The sequence below is a fragment of the Scophthalmus maximus genome, chromosome 4, assembly GCF_022379125.1.
Source record: "Scophthalmus maximus strain ysfricsl-2021 chromosome 4, ASM2237912v1, whole genome shotgun sequence".
NCBI classification, from domain to species: Eukaryota; Metazoa; Chordata; class Actinopteri; order Pleuronectiformes; family Scophthalmidae; genus Scophthalmus; species Scophthalmus maximus.
The window spans coordinates 25,901,988-25,921,607 of NC_061518.1; the positions used below are offsets into that span (position 1 = coordinate 25,901,988).

A 19,620-nucleotide genomic window follows, 5' to 3' on the forward strand; every position below is an offset into this window, starting at 1 on the left:
TGAATGGGTGAATGTGACTTTCCTGTAAAGCGCTTTGAGTGGTCTATATGACTAGAAATGCGCTATATACATATACAGTCCATTTACCATTCGTGAAAGTCACATGGTACACGATATTAAATTGAAAACAAAAGGGTGATGTTTAGTCAAATTTGGATAGTTACACACACACACACACACACACACACACGCACACACACACACGCACACACACACTATGCATACAGTAGGAAACCAGGGCAGAAACAGACTTGCTCAGCCTGTAGCCACAGTACGATTTTTATTAATGAGAACTTTGTGGGTATACAATCTTGTCAAACTAGATCCAAGTATGCTAATACATTTAACATAAATAGAAGAATCAAGCAAGCATGCAAATCTAACTGACTGATTAAATTCTGATTGGTCAGTTACAGTCCTAAAATTCATGTGCATTACAAGTGACTGGTCCAAATGCCAGCCCTCTTGTTTGCCTCATCTCCTGCGTCGCTGGGACCTGGTGCTGGAGGGGGTCTTCACCAGTCCACTGCTGCCAAGCACAGAGCAATCTGTCTTGAGGCACCCGCAGGCGTCAATGTGGATGTAGGTGTAGACTAAGTCGTTGTCTTCTGGGCAGGAGAGGTGGACCTGCCTCTCAGACGTGGCCACCTCCTGGCAGCAGGCGCAGGTGTGCTTCAGGGATTTCATTTTGGTGGAGTAGCTGAGAGAAGAGGGAGAGACGATGGTGTGAGGCAAAAGGGAGAGAGGGAGAAATGTTTAATTCAAATTTAAGACTAAAGAGCGATTTAGACAGCGCGGCAGTATCCATACGGGAACTGAGCAAGACTCATCGTGTCAGTTTTAATACGATCTGTGTTTCCACACATAAAGATCAGCTATTAAAATGGTTATTATTCCTGAGCCTGTGGAATAGGTTGTTTAATGTCCTTGTAGTTCTGGGGGATGTTACAATGATATCATTTCACAGTCTGGGGTTTGGAGACTCTATATTTGTAGCACAAAGCCTGAGATACCGCCTTGATTCAAGATATCACCAGATATTAATCTGTCCTCTCCAATTCCCCCAACCAGGAATGATTTAATGTGACAAAATGCTCACTTGAGGAAGAAAATGTCCATATCTCCTCAATCAGAATCCTCCACATTGAAGATATTAAGAATTTTTCCATGACACAGATGATAAGGAAAATGAAATGAGGGGGACTCACAAGCTGAATGTGCCACATGTTCCACTACACGACGTGACGTTCACCAGCTCCTTGGATTGGCAGCCCTGGCTCTCCAGTTGCACAGCGGAGGTGGTCACACTGCATTGATGACCCTTCTGCACACCTGAGGCATGCCAGGAGAGGCATATTGTAAGGGAATAACACCTCAGTTAACCTGTTTACACATGATACATCTTTTCATATTTATATTCATATCTGGTATGAAAAAACTCATGGATGCAATACATACAGACACGACAGCATCCGTCTGGAGCTATGGTCTCTGTTCCCTGTGTGGAGAATCACATATTCATATATTCACATCAGCGCTCTGTTAGGCCATGTTTCATTTTGTAAAGATCCACATGAGGACAGGACGAGTTCATCAACAGGTGGTAGTGTGTTCACGACGCTGTTTTCCAGTGTCACTACATCTTTTCCATGACACATGAGCATCCCAACCCCAAGGACTCATATATTCCATTAACTAAGAGACTGCATCATGAGTGTGTGTGTGTGTGTGTGTGCAGTCTACCGGTATGCATTCATTGGCGTCATAGAGAGGACAGGTGGTCTTGGCCTCGACCGTGATGAACTGATTCCCGATCTTCACACACTCAAACTTCACACAGGGTTTCCCAGCGGGTGTCCACAGGGTGCCAGGCTGAAGAAAACACAGGACAGAATTTTAGAGCACAGTCTCCCGGGCAGAACTGCATCAGATCCGCTGCCATGTCCATATCAACATACATCTACGGTTCTTGTTCTTACTCTGAGCCAAGACATTTCTTTTCTCTACACATCGCTCATTTATTTGAGATTTTCAAATTACATTTGCTTCTGTTACAGGCAGCCATTGGTTGATAGTCATTTCACTACAGAATTCAAATCAACTTACAGACTTACAATTCTAGAGATGTGACACTGATTTAATCCTGTCATTTTGTGTTGTGGAGAGGCCACACCTCCTGGTGGGTGTACACCGAGAATTACCTTTTTCAACTACAAATCCAGAGGCCTATTTTATATTAAGTTGTTATTATAGCACGTGTGACATTGTATTATCTTATGCTGGAATAAAAGGAAAAATAGGTGCACCTGTTCAAATCAACACAAAGGGACCTGGTAGCACCATTACTTTATTTAAAAGACAGTAGAGATTTTAGAGACCTCTGTGATCTATAAATAAACTCTACTCTCTCTTTCCATTCTCTCTCTAAACACACAACACACATTGCATGCACACACACACACACATTTATACAAACCTTTAAAGTGTGTGTTTCGTTCTTCGACAGTGTCACAACGCAGCTTGTTTGGACACACTTTCCACAGCACTGGCCCGGGACGATCTGATATTCATAACCCTGACGAGAGACACAAACTCAGCATTTAAAGAAAATAGGACAATATAAAACCAGCAAAAGAGCAAGTCTGGATGAGAATATTAAATGTCAGCATTTGGATTCAGTGCAGACATTAGTATTCCTTTAGGGGTTTATCAATCCGATAAACAGTAGAGGTATATTCACATATTTTCACTATTTGTACAACATGTCTTGATGGACAATTTAGTATCCACCATCTAGTGCTCAAAGCTCAGTTGAACCCTGTGAAAAGGAATAAATGATCGGAAAGAAAAAGCATAAACCAAATTCCAAGCTTTACTCATTGTACAGGTGATGATTTGAGGGCCTGTCAATATTGTACATGATTATTTTGAATAAAGACAGCCTTTTCACAGTTTCATTCATGTCATCACATCAAAACCTGCAGTAGGACGCAGACACCGGACTCACCAGAGGGCAGTGTGTGTCACATGGTATAGGCTGACACTTTATTGTGTGATAGTGGCTGCTGGCGTCTGTCTGCTCAGTACAAGTGCACTTGTCACATGGGCTCTTGGGCACCAGGTCTCCAACCTTGATGGACGGTGGATGAAGGGTGAAAGGGTCAGCACACTTACAGCAAAACATTAGGAACACAACTCAGTATACTCCAGCCGAGTACAACACCACAGTGTCAGTCTACAACTGAACATTGTTCTTTTTGCAAAGGGGGAATTTGTGGCTGCGCTGTAGTGTTGGATTGCATTACATTCTACAGGAGTGTAGGATTTAGGTGATCTTTTATCCATCCATCCATCCATCCATTATCTACACCGCTTTATGCTTTAAGGGTCGCGTTAAAGAATGAGACCTTTATATACATCAGGAGCAGGTTCACAGAGTCCGCCATGTTGCATTGCCATGTTTCTGGCCCAGAAGAAACAAACCAAATGCTGGGTGAGGTTGAAATGTCCTTCCTATCTGCTATTCCTATCTACTATTCCTAGTCCTCAGCGGAAAACGTCATGAGGTCAAGGAAAGGTGTCAAGGAGGACTGATAGGACTCAGGAAACCCGACAGCGCTGCTCAGAGAATTCGACTTGACTTTCACTACACTACGTCATCACGCGACGGCGGATGTTATTGACGTGCGTCTGCCGTGGTGAAACTACAAATTTCCTCGGATGAACTACAAAAAACGCAGCGGCTCCATCAGCATGTTTCAGTGTTTTTTAACCACCGTGTGACATCAGATGTAAACGATTCATATGTTACAGTAACTTACATGATGACATGTGTCTCTTCTGGGTCATATTCATTCTCTTCTACTTCTTCTACTTCTACTTCGGATTTAATCATTTATGTCCTTGCATGGAGCGCCAAGTTGAATATCGCTTACTCTCACATAGGAAGCTCCTTTCCTATGCATTGAGAGAATCCGAACAGCTCTTATCATGGCTGCTGATCAAATACATCCGGGTCACGTCAAGATTTAGGAAACTTCTTAAGCCAATTTGACAATTTGACCTCACCCACTGGCTCTTGAGGGGGCCCTTTGCATTTTCACATTTCCTGAACACAGGGAGGGAGAATCTGCAACCTCACCACTAGATGCCACTAAATACCACACACTGACCTCTTAAGTTGCCAATAATACCTGTTATTGTATGTAGAAAAATTGTATTTATAGACACACACATACCATACACACAACTTTCAAAACTTTTTGTTGTAGAAAATTGTGAGAATCTCACAGACTTTGTGTGAAATGCCTCGTTGTTTGTTGTAAAATCTCACCTGATACTCGTGTTTGTTATAAACGCACACATTCGGTTTAATCTCTGCGAAGGAAACAGACAAAAACAATGAATTCATTCATAAGTTTGGTGCAACAGTCACAGTGGCCAAATAGCATGTACACACTCACCGCAGGAGTATTTGAAACAGCAGACTTCCATCACGGTTTTTAGAGTGTGACCAGCAGGACAGGACGGCACAAAATTAGAGCACTGCCTCACATCACACTCTGTTCAAAGACACAGATGGAGGAAATGAGGAGGGAATGTTCACACCAGCAAATAACAACCGAGACGCTCTGTCACATGTGCTGATGAAATACTGCAGAGACTGGATTTTCTCAGCAGGCGAGAAAAGAGCATGTTTGTGGTAACTATTCGTTTGTCGCCTCTGTCGTCCACTATGGTTACAGTATGTACAATGTCCCGCATTCACCAAGGCCTCCTCCAAATCATCAGCAGGGCTCTTGCTATCACATCAAATCTTTGATCTGTCTTTTTTGGTTTTAACCCTTCGTTTACATAGTTCGACCACTAAAAAGTGTAGAAAGCAGTTGAATGGTGGAACATTACTCCGGCCTCTGTCAAAGTTCCTGTTCCAATGTCTGGTACTGGCAAACTGGGACAGGCCTCAAGACATCGCCGAATACAAAAATGTGCAGATTACACTCGGGGAAATATGTAAATACACCGCGTGTTGAGCAGGAAGGCTGTAATGTCAGTATCAGGAGGTGCTATCCCTTTTTGGCGCTGACTTACCACATTTATCCTTTTGACAGCAGCCAGTGGTGTAGGTGACCTTGACCTGACCCTCTTGGTCACAGCTGAGGGGTGGCTGTGTTGGACAGGACACGTGACGGCAGGTGACCTCCAGTGTGTCTTCCTCACACATACACTCTTCACAGCCTTCTGTCCATGTTGCATTGGCCTGAGTACACAGTGTTTATTATACTAACTCAATCACAGGCTTTTCCTTTGTCTTTTTATGTAAAAAAAAAAATAGACTGGCATTGTACAGTGAACAAATGATTTACCTTCACCCATTTTTTGTTTGGCAACCGACAAATTTCTGTTTGGAGGAAAATATAAAGCATTAAGTCATTTCACTCATTAGACTTTTGGTGAGCCTTACTCTAGGGCTCACACTGGTAGGTACATGCTGAATACATCTCTAAAAATACATTTCATGATATAAAAAAGAAGAAGTAATTTCTACTTACTGTTTCCCCTACTGTTCATATTATTTATGGTTTAGCATTATGCTTATGGTCTAAAGCTCTGTACTGTACTGTACATTTAGAACAAGTCCAAATCTCCTTTTGTTAGTTTAACGGTGGAAAAAAGGTAGCTGCTCCAGTAACAAGTCTTCAGATTAAGAGTACCATCTGTTCTTCCCCTTGAAAGCCAGATGCACTTGCACCTTCGAGGATTTTTGTTCATCAAAAGTGCACTCAATTTTTACTGCCTCAAGATAGCAATGTGCTAACAATGTACATTTTAAGACTAACATGCCATAGGTGCTCTGATGGGCGCACATGCATTTTCTATCTAAAAATGGACGCTTGAGGGGAATTTTTTTTTTCCTTAATCGGATCCTTCTGTATCCTTCTGATACTATTAGAAATATAATGTGAGAAAACATCAGTAAAAATCTCAGGAGAATTCATGGCCAGTGATTGGGCATGTTGATGAAAACACTTCTTTGCACAAGGTAATTATCATCATGTCCTGACTCCTGCTGTTTTACCCAGATGCCACACAATGTTCCAGAGATTATCCTGCTGTTGTGGACACATCTGACAATCTCTTTTCCTATGCGTTTGCCATTGACTGTATCCATAAACTTGTGATTTGGATGATGGAATAACAAATGAAATTTTGACTTTGTCACAAAAGGCCATCAAAAACAGCAAGACACTCAGGACACTTAAGTTTTACTGCTCCGGCCACACAGTAGTATCATCTCCTCTTACCGCAGGTTGGCACACATTCATTTGAGTTGGAGGAAGAGAGGAGGAAGGTGTCATTTGGGCAGTAACAACCCTCCAGCTTCACATCGGTCATGGCACTGAAATCACTGACAGCATAGATAAATTTCTGGTTGTACCTGCAGAGACAGCAGCATGCAGTGTGAATCCCACACATTCATAAATCATTAAAAAAAACGAATTACTGCAATGAACAGCAACAATGTGGATTTGAATTGCTGTACCAGGAATCACACGTAGGCTCCACCAATGGGCCACAGGCCTTGTACACTTTGGAACTTGGACAATTATATTCTGTAACGAGATGGAAAGAGAATGAACATGTTCTTCCACAGAGGTCATTCCAGTGACGTTATTGGTGAGTTTTGAGTGCATAACAATGCTTGAATATGTAAGGTTTAGGTCAAGTTGCATACCACATAGGCCATCGGTGGCACTCCTCCAGTCAATGCATACTCCAGCCTCAGCACAGACTTTAGCATAGGTTTTTAAACTACTGCAGCCGATGTGAGGAAGGTGCATGTGGCACACATCAAACTCGCAGCCCTCAACAAACGGACTGTAGTCGATGATCTTGTGGCAAGCTTCAAACACACTGGGGAAGATGGCATTCATAGTTGGTAAACACTGGACACAAGCTGAACACATCACATCTGGCATTGCACTGGAATGTTAAGTTTGTTCTCTCTTTTAATTTCTGTTTGCTTGCATGCTGTATGTAAGGCTTCAAACTGGGCATTTATGTTTCCATCCAGAATGTTGTCTTTAACTATTGTTATAAAAAAAATGAAAAACATGTCAATTGGAGGATTAGTAAGATCTAAAATTCACAGCAGAGAATTAATATTCAAACAAAATGATGTCTGAACCTGATGTTGCTCCTACCTGCTCTTGATGATCTCACAGATGGTTGTATTACAGGTATTAGGCGTAGGTATTGGTGAAGGCTGAACTGGAGGTTCACAGTGACTGTTGTTAGTGTGCCACTCGTGTGCCATATTAGGACATGAAGGATCAATTTTGCCACTGGGCAGCATGCAGTCATCTTTTCGGTTGTTGTCACATGTGCCTAGAGAAATCGTTATCATTAGTAAAAAAAACAACATGATTTTGTTTTCTTGCTCAATCACAAGAATTAGGAAGAAGCCATTTTAATATCAACTCTTTTTTTTCAAAGAAGAAATATTACTGAACATGTACAAAATGTTCAATCTGTTGTAAATATCATGTGCACAAAATATTCAACTACTGTAAATCCATCCATCCATCCATCCATCATCTAGACCGCTTTATCCCTTAAGGGTCGCAAGGGGGCTGGAGCCCATCCCAGCTGATATTGGGCGCGAGGCGGCGTTCACCCTGAACAGGTCGCCAGTTCATCGCAGGGCAACATACAGAGACAAACAACCATTCACACTTACATTCACCTACGGACAGTTTAGAGTCTCCAATTAACCTAATCCCAATCTGCATGTTTTTGGACTGTGGAAGGAAGCCGGAGTACCCAAAGAGAACCTACATGCATACACAGGGAGAACATGCAAACTCCAAACGGAAAGGCCCTGGTTGGTTAAAACAGGGATCCAAACCAAGAACCTTCTTGCTGTGAGGCAACAGTAATCACCATTACTACTGTAAATGCTTGTCATTTATCAATTGATGTCCAAAATCAGACAGAAAGTAAAGATACTGGTAATCTCTGCTACAGGACTCACCACACTGTCCCTGCGTGTTTCCGCCAAATTCACTATAAGGCAGGGTGATACCGAATATGAGTCCGGAGAAGGTGACCTTGGCATGAATTTTTGGGATGATGAGCACTGTATCAATACCGGTGGTGGTTATACGGAAGTCACCATTTTGGTATGCAGGCCTTACAGGCTTGTCATTTACGGAAATCTAAAACAAAGGCATGAAAAGATTACTGTCAGAAACAACAATAAAAAACTTTCTTGACAATTTTTCAATGCATCTACTCTCTGGTATGAAAGCCCGTTATTGGAAAGTTTTAAAAATTAGGATTAGACCAGGTACGTCCATTTAGTTAGTCCAAACCGGTGGATGCATCTGCACTGAAGGCTCAAATAATGACAAGAGTTTAAATGGTAAAGGTGGCATTTGTTTACCTTGTTTGTGAAATGGCCATTAAAATCCTTCTGTGTAATAAAGATCTTGTAGCTTTTGTAGAAGACAGTGATGGACTGAGGACAGGACAAGCCATCAACTGAACCGCAGTAGAAGTTATCGATCATAACGCTGAAGTGGTATTTGGGCAAGATCTCTTTCACCAGCCAGTAGGAGCAGTTGCCTTGAAAAGCATAGTAGGTTCCGTCGAAGGTGACATAATGGGGATCTCCCCAACCGTAGCACATGCCTTCAAGGGATGCGGATATTAGATTATTAAAACACCATTTCAAATTATCTGATATCATCTGGTACACAACATATATTGGTAGATATAGATGACATGTAAGTATATTATTTTATACATTATTATATGTGTAACTTTAAAAAGAAATAGGTCAGACTTACATTGGCATTCATAGTGGGAGCAACATTCATCATCATCATCTTTCACTTCAATAGCAGGGAAGTTATTTGCACAAACTACAGGCTTCGGAGTTGGACATTGTGTGTGGTTATAGTTCACATGGCCATTATTACATATTCCTATGCGACAGTTTTTATCCCTCCAAGTTTCACCATGCTATGAGGAGAATTGAGATTGAAATTAAAGAAAAAAGGAGGGAGCTGTTTTTTTCATAGAATGTTCATATTGATTATTAATGCTAATGATAAATATTCAATGGTTAAGGCTATCATTAAATGCTTGGACTTAAAGGGGCAGTAAGCAATTTTGGAGAAAGATTGTTTGTTGTGGATTTTTTGACTGTACTGGTCGGGGCTAAATCCTGTAGCCTTGGGTGTGGGAGACACGTGCTAACTACAAGGCTAAAACCCCTGAGTCCTTGCACCTGTCGCTAGCATGTCTCTAAAGGTGTCAGGGAGTGATGTCTACAAACTCCACATGCATTATTGCGTGGTGCAGCCACTTTTTTTGGTTTTCAATTTACAGAGCCAGGGCTGTGCCGGAAAAACAGACACAGAACTGACAGCTAGTGGACCGTGAGGATTTATTCACTGAATTTTACAGAAAGTGTATTGGATTAAAATCGCTTACTGCCCTTTAAAGGAGTTGTAGTTCAACAAATACATATTTATCAATAAATCAATTAATTTTCTGCCTACAGCCCATATTCACAAATCACAATTAGCCTCACATGGCTAAAATAAACACTGTTAAATGTGTACAAAGCCTAAACAAATATATATATATATATACACATAAGTCATTAATGAATTATTACCTTTCTTGTAGGAGTTACATCATTGCAATCTTTCCCAGATGTAGAACACTGGTAGTGTTTCTGCACCACAAGACAGCTCTCATTGCAGTACCCTATGTAACAGTGGCCATTATAGTCTGTCTCATTGTAGACTATGGAACCTGCAAATGAGGCATGGGAAGATTGTTGAAAAGGGTCCATCACATATTTGAAAAAAACATATTAAACATGGGTAACACACAAATGTATACTGATTTACTGATAGATGCTGAATATCATGTAGAAACTTGCTCATGAATGAAGTTCTCCTTTGGGAGAGGAAGGAGCTATACAATCTCTGTACTGTATGTGATTTAGTATGAAGATGCTTGAACTTTGGATATTCTGCCTGTAAATGACATGTGGGGATGTAATGTAACAGTAACATAACTAAACTGTCGTTTTGACCACACCAGCAACTGGTTTGCATAAAGTCAGAGAAGAGAAGCTGATGGTACAAATGTCTTTTAAATAAACTCAGTAGATTTATTGTCCCATTAGTTTGTAAGGCTAGCTAACGTGCTGACTGACAGACTGCTTTTCGATTTGATTGGATTATCGGAGTTGATTCTCAGATAAGCCGGCCGGCCGCGAGTCTAGCTTGGCCATGCCTGCGGTCGTCGTTCGCTTGCGGGGAGAAAATTATGGCGTAGACGCGATCTGTTTTTCCTCACTTCAAGGGGGGAGGTGCTGCTCAGGTTGGGGGCGTGGTCGCCCCAGTAGCAGGAGTCAACTTACGTCACTTGACGCCCGGGCTGTGAATGGCTCGTTTACAGACCGTCTGCACGGCCAACCCAAACCACGAATCAACGACTCATTGTTTTCTTTTCATTCTCCGTGGGCTGGCAGACACCCCAGATAATGAAATATAAGTGGAGGCAGGCTGAAAAGGTGCCTGGAGCATAATATGGGCCCTTTAAAGAGAAGTTGTCTGATATATTGTGCATGCTGTGTTGTAATAACTGCTGGTTGCGAGGGTCAGTGGTTGGATTCACACCTTCACTGTTCAACTTATGATCTCAATGGCATGAATATTGATATTTTAAGTGAACACCCATTTTCAGACTGATTTCACAGGTTTGGTTAATAAGTCCCTTTTTAGAGGGTGTTGCCCTGAATTACTAGCCCGGGGCTCCAGACAAATTTTGGGAGCTAATTTAAATTTGCTCTGCCTTAATACGGTCTGGATCCCCTCCATTGGGAAGTGATAATGGGCGGGGTTTATTCCATGATACAGATGGAAGCAACTTCTGAAAACAACCAAGGCTGGCCAATATTTTCAAATTCCTCCCACAAACATGACAACACTTGATCAAAGACATTGTGGAATCATCAGCACAGGCATGTCCTCGCTGTACGCTTCACTCTGTTTACTTTTTTGTTTCGCTAAATAGACGTCACATGATTGGTCTGCGTCCGTCGATAAAGCCTCTTGGAAATCGAAAATGAACCGAGAGGTCCCAGACTAATACGTATTTGAGTATTGGTCTGGCCACAGCAGGCTACCGAATTACTAATTTCCAGTAATATTTTTATGAATATTAATAATTGTCTTTATTGGTTATTATTAATAACTTGCTAATTTCCAAATATTCTCCTACCGATGCACAACAAGAGGTCAGAAAAGCAATAATCCTAAATGGAAAATGTATAAAGATGTATATTAACTGCAAGGTTGTGCCTTAATAAATTAAAACTTACCACTGCTGAACTTTGAACCGTTATGAAAACAATTGCAAATCTGTGGCTTGGTCACTGGTTGATAGATTTCTCCTGTCACTACAGGTAACTCGGTTGTGGTAGAAGTTGAAGTGGTCGATGTAGTAGTTGTAGGTGGCTGGGTTGTAGTAAGTCTTGTGGTTGAAGAAGTAAGAGGTGTTGTAGTGGGATTTGTTGTAGATGGTGTTGGGCACCCGCAACATTTGAATTTAATCTCATAATCCAAACACTCTTTCTGAAGTCCTTGATGTATGTTGTTACATATGAGACCCACATTTTTATTGCAAATCACAGCTTGCCCCACATCTGATATTGAAAGATATGGGTGACTGACAGCTCTACACTGGACTTCTTCTGGAGCTGAGCAAATGTGATAACCAGCGGAAATTATTTTCTGGATGGATTCATCTTCTCCACCATTGGGGCCTGGTGTGGGTTCACCAAGATTGATCCAATCTGACCAACCACATGTTGCATCATGTCCCCCAGGGCAAGGTACAGTTGTAGGTGGCCTGGTGGTAGTAGTCGTTTCGGTTGTGGTTGAAGCTGTGGTGGTTGAAGTTGTAGTTGTTGTTTCAGCTGTGGTAGTAGGTGTAGTTGTTGAGGTGGTTGTAGGTGGCCGAGTAGTTGTTGTTTCAATTGTGGTAGTAGTAGTTGTTGTAGTTGGCTGAGATGTTGTGGTTGTTGTTTCAGTTGTGGTTGTAGTGGTAGTTGTAGGTGGCTCAGTTGTTGTAGAAGGTGTAGTGGTTGTAGTTGTAGTTGGGTGAGTTGTTGTTTCAGTTGTGGTAGTAGGTGTAGTGGTTGTAGTTGTAGTTGGGTGAGTTGTTGTGTCAGTTGTGGTAGTAGGTGTAGTGGTTGAAGTAGTTTTTGTAGGTGCCTGGGTTGTTGTTTCAGTTCCAGTAGTAGGTCTCATGGTTGTAGAAGTAAGAGGTGTTGTAATGGGATTTGTAGTAGATGGTGTTTGGCAACCGCAACATTTGAATTTAATCTCATAATCCAAACACTCTTTCTGAAGTCCTTGATGTTTGTTGTTACATATGAGACCCACATTTTTATTGCAAATCACAGCTTGCCCCACATCTGATATTGAAAGATGTGGGTGAATCACAGCTCTACACTGGACTTCTTCTGGAGCTGAGCAAATGTGATAACCAGCAGAAATTATTTTCTGGATGGATTCATCTTCTCCACCATTGGGGCCTGGTGTGGGTTCACCAAGATTGATCCAATCTGACCAACCACATGTTGCATCATGTCCCCCAGGGCAAGGTCCAGTTATAGGTGGCCTGGTGGTAGTAGTCGTTTCAGTTGTGGTTGAAGGTGTGGTGGTTGAAGTTGTAGTTGTTGTTTCAGCTGTGGTAGTAGGTGTAGTAGTTGAGGTGGTTGTAGGTGGCCGGGTAGTTGTTGTTTCAATTGTGGTAGTAGTAGTTGTTGTAGTTGGCTGAGATGTTGTGGTTGCTGTTTCAGTTGTGGTTGTAGTGGAAGTTGTAGGTGGCTCAGTTGTTGTGTCAGTTGTGGTAGTAGGTGTAGTGGTTGGAGTTGTAGTTGGGTGAGTTGTTGTTTCAGTTGTGGTAGTAGGTGTAGTGGTTGTAGTTGTAGTTGGGTGAGTTGTTGTTTCAGTTGTGGTAGAAGGTGTAGTGGTTGAAGTAGTTGTTGTAGGAGCCTGGGTTGTTGTTTCAGTTCCAGTAGTAGGTCTCGTGGTTGTAGAAGTAAGAGATGTTGTAATGGGATTTGTAGTAGATGGTGTTTGGCAACTGCAACATTTGAATTTAATTTCATAATCCAAACACTCTTTCTGAAGTCCTTGATGTATGTTGTTACATATGAGACCCACATTTTTATTGCAAATCACAGCTTGCCCCACATCTGATATTGAAAGATGTGGGTGACTGACAGCTCTACACTGGACTTCTTCTGGAGCTGGGCAAATGTGATAACCAGCGGAAATTATTTTCTGGATGGATTCATCTTCTCCACCATTGGGGCCTGGTGTGGGTTCACCAAGATTGATCCAATCTGACCAACCACATGTTGCATCATGTCCCCCAGGGCAAGGTCCAGTAGGTGGCCTGGTGGTAGTAGTCGTTTCGGTTGTGGTTGAAGGTGTGGTGGTTGAAGTTGTAGTTGTTCTTTCAGCTGTGGTAGTAGGTGTAGTAGTTGAGGTGGTTGTAGGTGGCCAGGTAGTTGTTGTTTCAATTGTGGTAGTAGTAGTTGTTGTAGTTGGCTGAGATGTTGTGGTTGTTGTTTCAGTTGTGGTTGTAGTGGTAGTTGTAGGTGGCTCAGTTGTTGTTTCAGTTGTTGTAGAAGGTGTAGTGGTTGTAGTTGTAGTTGGGTGAGTTGTTGTTTCAGTTGTGGTAGTAGGTGTAGTGGTAGTAGTTGTAGTTGGGTGAGTTGTTGTTTCAGTTGTGGTAGTAGGTGTAGTGGTTGTAGTTGTAGTTGGGTGAGTTGTTGTTTCAGTTGTGGTAGAAGGTGTAGTGGTTGAAGTAGTTGTTGTAGGTGCCTGGGTTGTTGTTTCAGTTCCAGTAGTAGGTCTCATGGTTGTAGAAGTAAGAGGTGTTGTAATGGGATTTGTAGTAGATGGTGTTTGGCAACTGCAACATTTGAATTTAATTTCATAATCCAAACACTCTTTCTGAAGTCCTTGATGTATGTTGTTACATATGAGACCCACATTTTTATTGCAAATCACAGCTTGCCCCACATCTGATATTGAAAGATGTGGGTGAATCATAGCTCTACACTGGACTTCTTCTGGAGCTGAGCAAATGTGATAACCAGCAGAAATTATTTTCTGGATGGATTCATCTTCTCCACCATTGGGGCCTGGTGTGGGTTCACCAAGATTGATCCAATCTGACCAACCACATGTTGCATCATGTCCCCCAGGGCAAGGTCCAGTTGTAGGTGGCCTGGTGGTAGTAGTCGTTTCAGTTGTGGTTGAAGGTGTGGTGGTTGAAGTTGTAGTTGTTGTTTCAGCTGTGGTAGTAGGTGTAGTAGTTGAGGTGGTTGTAGGTGGCCGGGTAGTTGTTGTTTCAATTGTGGTAGTAGTAGGAGTTGTTGTTGGCTGAGATGTTGTGGTTGTTGTTTCAGTTGTTGTAGTGGTTGTAGTTGTAGTTGGGTGAGTTGTTGTGTCAGTTGTGGTAGTAGGTGTAGTGGTTGTAGTTGTAGTTGGGTGAGTTGTTGTTTCAGTGGTGGTAGAAGCTGTAGTGGTTGAAGTAGTTGTTGTAGGAGCCTGGGTTGTTGTTTCAGTTCCAGTAGTAGGTCTCGTGGTTGTAGAAGTAAGAGATGTTGTAATGGGATTTGTAGTAGATGGTGTTTGGCAACTGCAACATTTGAATTTAATTTCATAATCCAAACACTCTTTCTGAAGTCCTTGATGTATGTTGTTACATATGAGACCCACATTTTTATTGCAAATCACAGCTTGCCCCACATCTGATATTGAAAGATGTGGGTGACTGACAGCTCTACACTGGACTTCTTCTGGAGCTGGGCAAATGTGATAACCAGCGGAAATTATTTTCTGGATGGATTCATCTTCTCCACCATTGGGGCCTGGTGTGGGTTCACCAAGATTGATCCAATCTGACCAACCACATGTTGCATCATGTCCCCCAGGGCAAGGTCCAGTAGGTGGCCTGGTGGTAGTAGTCGTTTCGGTTGTGGTTGAAGGTGTGGTGGTTGAAGTTGTAGTTGTCCTTTCAGCTGTGGTAGTAGGTGTAGTAGTTGAGGTGGTTGTAGGTGGCCGGGTAGTTGTTGTTTCAATTGTGGTAGTAGTAGTTGTTGTAGTTGGCTGAGATGTTGTGGTTGTTGTTTCAGTTGTGGTTGTAGTGGTAGTTGTAGGTGGCTCAGTTGTTGTTTCAGTTGTTGTCGAAGGTGTAGTGGTTGTAGTTGTAGTTGGGTGAGTTGTTGTTTCAGTTGTGGTAGTAGGTGTAGTGGTAGTAGTTGTAGTTGGGTGAGTTGTTGTTTCAGTTGTGGTAGTAGGTGTAGTGGTTGTAGTTGTAGTTGGGTGAGTTGTTGTTTCAGTTGTGGTAGAAGGTGTAGTGGTTGAAGTAGTTGTTGTAGGTGCCTGGGTTGTTGTTTCAGTTCCAGTAGTAGGTCTCATGGTTGTAGAAGTGAGAGGTGTTGTAATGGGATTTGTAGTAGATGGTGTTTGGCAACCGCAACATTTGAATTTAATCTCATAATCCAAACACTCTTTCTGAAGTCCTTGATGTTTGTTGTTACATATGAGACCCACATTTTTATTGCAAATCACAGCTTGCCCCACATCTGATATTGAAAGATATGGGTGAATCACAGCTCTACACTGGACTTCTTCTGGAGCTGAGCAAACGTGATAACCAGCAGAAATTATTTTCTGGATGGATTCATCTTCTCCACCATTGGGGCCTGGTGTGGGTTCACCAAGATTGATCCAATCTGACCAACCACATGTTGCATCATGTCCCCCAGGGCAAGGTCCAGTTGTAGGTGGCCTGGTGGTAGTAGTCGTTTCAGTTGTGGTTGAAGGTGTGGTGGTTGAAGTTGTAGTTGTTTTTTCAGCTGTGGTAGTAGGTGTAGTAGTTGAGGTGGTTGCAGGTGGCCGGGTAGTTGTTGTTTCAATTGTGGTAGTAGTAGGAGTTGTTGTTGGCTGAGATGTTGTGGTTGTTGTTTCAGTTGTTGTTGTAGTGGTAGTTGTAGTTGGGTGAGTTGTTGTTTCAGTTGTGGTAGTAGGTGTAGTGGTTGTAGTTGTAGTTGGGTGAGTTGTTGTTTCAGCTGTGGTAGAAGCTGTAGTGGTTGAAGTAGTTGTTGTAGGAGCCTGGGTTGTTGTTTCAGTTCCAGTAGTAGGTCTCGTGGTTGTAGAAGTAAGAGATGTTGTAATGGGATTTGTAGTAGATGGTGTTTGGCAACTGCAACATTTGAATTTAATTTCATAATCCAAACACTCTTTCTGAAGTCCTTGATGTATGTTGTTACATATGAGACCCACATTTTTATTGCAAATCACAGCTTGCCCCACATCTGATATTGAAAGATGTGGGTGAATCACAGCTCTACACTGGACTTCTTCTGGAGCTGAGCAAATGTGATAACCAGCGGTAATTATTTTCTGGATGGATTCATCTTCTCCACCATTGGGGCCTGGTGTGGGTTCCCCAAGATTGATCCAATCTGACCAACCACATGTTGCATCATGTCCCCCAGGGCAAGGTACAGTAGGTGGCCTGGTGGTAGTAGTCGTTTCGGTTGTGGTTGAAGGTGTGGTGTTTGAAGTTGTAGTTGTTCTTTCAGCTGTGGTAGTAGGTGTAGTAGTTGAGGTGGTTGTAGGTGGCCGGGTAGTTGTTGTTTCAATTGTGGTAGTAGTAGTTGTTGTAGTTGGCTGAGATGTTGTGGTTGTTGTTTCAGTTGTGGTTGTAGTGGTAGTTGTAGGTGGCTCAGTTGTTGTTTCAGTTGTTGTAGAAGGTGTAGTGGTTGTAGTTGTAGTTGGGTGAGTTGTTGTTTCAGTTGTGGTTGTAGTGGTAGTTGTAGGTGGCTCAGTTGTTGTAGAAGGTGTAGTGGTTGTAGTTGTAGTTGGGTGAGTTGTTGGTTCAGTTGTGGTTGTAGTGGTTGTTGTAGGTGGCTCAGTTGTTGTAGAAGGTGTAGTGGTTGTAGTTGTAGTTGGGTGAGTTGTTGTTTCAGTTGTGGTAGTAGGTGTAGTGGTTGTAGTTGTAGTTGGGTGAGTTGTTGTTTCAGCTGTGGTAGAAGCTGTAGTGGTTGAAGTAGTTGTTGTAGGTGCCTGGGTTGTTGTTTCAGTTCCAGTAGTAGGTCTCTTGGTTGTAGAAGTAAGAGGTGTTGTAGTGGGATTTGTAGTAGATGGTGTTTGGCAACCGCAACATTTGAATTTAATCTCATAATCCAAACACTCTTTCTGAAGTCCTTGATTTTTATTGTTACATATGAGACCCACATTTTTATTGCAAATCACAGCTTGCCCTACATCTGATATTGAAAGATGTGGGTGAATCACAGCTCTACACTGGACTTCTTCTGGAGCTGAGCAAATGTGATAACCAGCAGAAATTATTTTCTGGATGGATTCATCTTCTCCACCATTGGGGCCTGGTGTGGGTTCACCAAGATTGATCCAATCTGACCAACCACATGTTGCATCATGTCCCCCAGGGCAAGGTCCAGTTGTAGGTGGCCTGGTGGTAGTAGTCGTTTCGGTTGTGGTTGAAGCTGCGGTGGTTGAAGTTGTAGTTGTTCTTTCAGCTGTGGTAGTAGGTGTATTAGTTGAGGTGGTTGTAGGTGGCCGGGTAGTTGTTGTTTCAGTTGTGGTAGTAGTAGTTGTTGTAGTTGGCTGAGATGTTGTGGTTGTTGTTTCAGTTGTGGTTGTAGTGGTAGTTGTAGGTGGCTCAGTTGTTGTAGAAGGTGTAGTGGTTGTAGTTGTAGTTGGGTGAGTTGTTGTTTCAGTTGTGGTAGTAGGTGTAGTGGTTGTAGTTGTAGTTGGGTGAGTTGTTGTTTCAGCTGTGGTAGAAGGTGTAGTGGTTGAAGTAGTGGTTGAAGGGGCCTGGGTTGTTGTTTCAGTTGTGGTTGTAGTGGTAGTTGTAGGTGGCTCAGTTGTTGTAGAAGGTGTAGTGGTTGTAGTTGTAGTTGGGTGAGTTGTTGTTTCAGTTGTGGTAGTAGGTGTAGTGGTTGAAGTTGTAGTTGGGTGAGTTGTTGTTTCAGTTGTGGTAGAAGCTGTAGTGGTTGAAGTAGTTGTTGTAGGTGCCTGGGTTGTTGTTTCAGTTCCAGTAGTAGGTCTCATGGTTGTAGAAGTAAGAGGTGTTGTTATGGGAGTTGTAGTAGATGGTGTTTGGCAACCGCAACATTTGAATTTAATCTCATAATCCAAACACTCTTTCTGAAGTCCTTGATGTGTGTTGTTACATATGAGACCCACATTTTTATTGCAAATCACAGCTTGCCCCACATCTGATATTGGAAGATGTGGGTGAATGACAGCTCTACACTGGACTTCTTCTGGAGCTGAGCAAATGTGATAACCAGCAGAAATTATTTTCTGGATGGATTCATCTTCTCCACCATTGGGGCCTGGTGTGGGTTCACCAAGATTGATCCAATCTGACCAACCACATTTTGCATCATGTCCCCCAGGGCAAGGTTCAGTGGTAGGTTGCCTAATTGTTTCAGTTGTGGTCGAAGGTGTGGTGGTAGAAGTTGTAGGTGGCTGGGTAGTCGTTGTTTCAGTTCTGGTAGTAGTTGTTGGATTTTGCTGAGATGTTGTGGTTGTAGTAGTAGTAGTTGTAGGTGGCATAGACGTTGTTGTTTCAGTTTTGGTTGTAGTAGTAATTGTAGTTGGTCGAGTTGTTGTTTTTTCAGTCTTGGTTAAAGGTGTAGTGGCTGATTTAGTAGTTGTAGGTGGATGTGTTGTACTGGATGAGGTTGTAAAAGTAGGACTTGTAGGATGCAGTGTCATGTTGCACTGTACTGTCTTGCAACATTTTACCTTTATTTCATAATTTAAACATATGGGGGGATCCTGTAAGTTGTTCTTGCACAGGAGTCCTACGTGGTTATTACATGTTATGTTTTGCTCTAATTGTTTTAGAGGAGTGGATGCATAGTGCACTCCCCGACACTCCACTGCCACTGGATTCTCACAGATGTTATATCCTTTTTGGATGATGTGTTTGATGGTTTCATTGTCCCCACCATCAGGATGGTGTTCAGGGTAGTCTGAGCTTATCCATTTTGACCAGAAGCATAATCTTTCTTGACAAGGTGTTTTAGTAACATATTCTGTTGTTGTAGGTATCACTGTGGTTGAGGTTGGATGTACTGATGATGGAGCAGGCTTTGTTGGGCATGCTCTATAGTCACAACACAGAACTCTGACCTGGTAGTTAAAGCATAAGGCCAGTGGCCCTGACTGGTCTTCATTCCTGCACGTCAGCCCTTTATCTAGGTTACATTGCACCACTTGTCCCACATTGTCACTGGTGACATTTGGGAATTTTTCTGCTCTGCATTGTATCTGACTTGGCTTATTACATATCTTGTGCCCTGCCCCTCTAATTTTTTCATATGTTTCATTGTCTCCTCCTGGAGTTCCAAGTGCGGGGAAGCTGGAATCATACCATGGCGACCATTCACAAGGATTACACGTGACTGACCCTGAAGACACACATAATATAGGCATTGGTTTAGTGGTAAATCTTACATTATAAAGC

At 42.4% G+C, this 19,620-nt stretch overlaps 1 protein-coding gene across 1 annotated transcript in view; it reads right to left on the reverse strand.

Annotated features, from left to right (window-relative positions):
- Positions 1-251: 251 nt before the first annotated feature.
- Positions 252-19,620, reverse strand: part of LOC118302418 (mucin-5AC) — a 36,767-nt gene continuing 17,398 nt past the window's right edge. The window contains exons 30-48 of the mRNA XM_035628525.2: positions 11,408-19,564; positions 9,689-9,828; positions 8,853-9,027; positions 8,447-8,694; positions 8,036-8,219; positions 7,206-7,389; positions 6,737-6,915; positions 6,545-6,614; positions 6,306-6,439; positions 5,367-5,401; positions 5,092-5,260; positions 4,464-4,562; positions 4,334-4,377; positions 3,008-3,130; positions 2,477-2,575; positions 1,744-1,872; positions 1,459-1,498; positions 1,209-1,332; positions 252-700 (exon numbers count right to left, since the gene is read on the reverse strand). Coding sequence (XP_035484418.2) covers positions 475-700; positions 1,209-1,332; positions 1,459-1,498; positions 1,744-1,872; positions 2,477-2,575; positions 3,008-3,130; positions 4,334-4,377; positions 4,464-4,562; positions 5,092-5,260; positions 5,367-5,401; positions 6,306-6,439; positions 6,545-6,614; positions 6,737-6,915; positions 7,206-7,389; positions 8,036-8,219; positions 8,447-8,694; positions 8,853-9,027; positions 9,689-9,828; positions 11,408-19,564 — 10,559 coding nt within the window. The 3' untranslated portion in view covers positions 252-474. The remainder of the gene's footprint in view (positions 701-1,208; positions 1,333-1,458; positions 1,499-1,743; positions 1,873-2,476; positions 2,576-3,007; positions 3,131-4,333; positions 4,378-4,463; positions 4,563-5,091; positions 5,261-5,366; positions 5,402-6,305; positions 6,440-6,544; positions 6,615-6,736; positions 6,916-7,205; positions 7,390-8,035; positions 8,220-8,446; positions 8,695-8,852; positions 9,028-9,688; positions 9,829-11,407; positions 19,565-19,620) is intronic.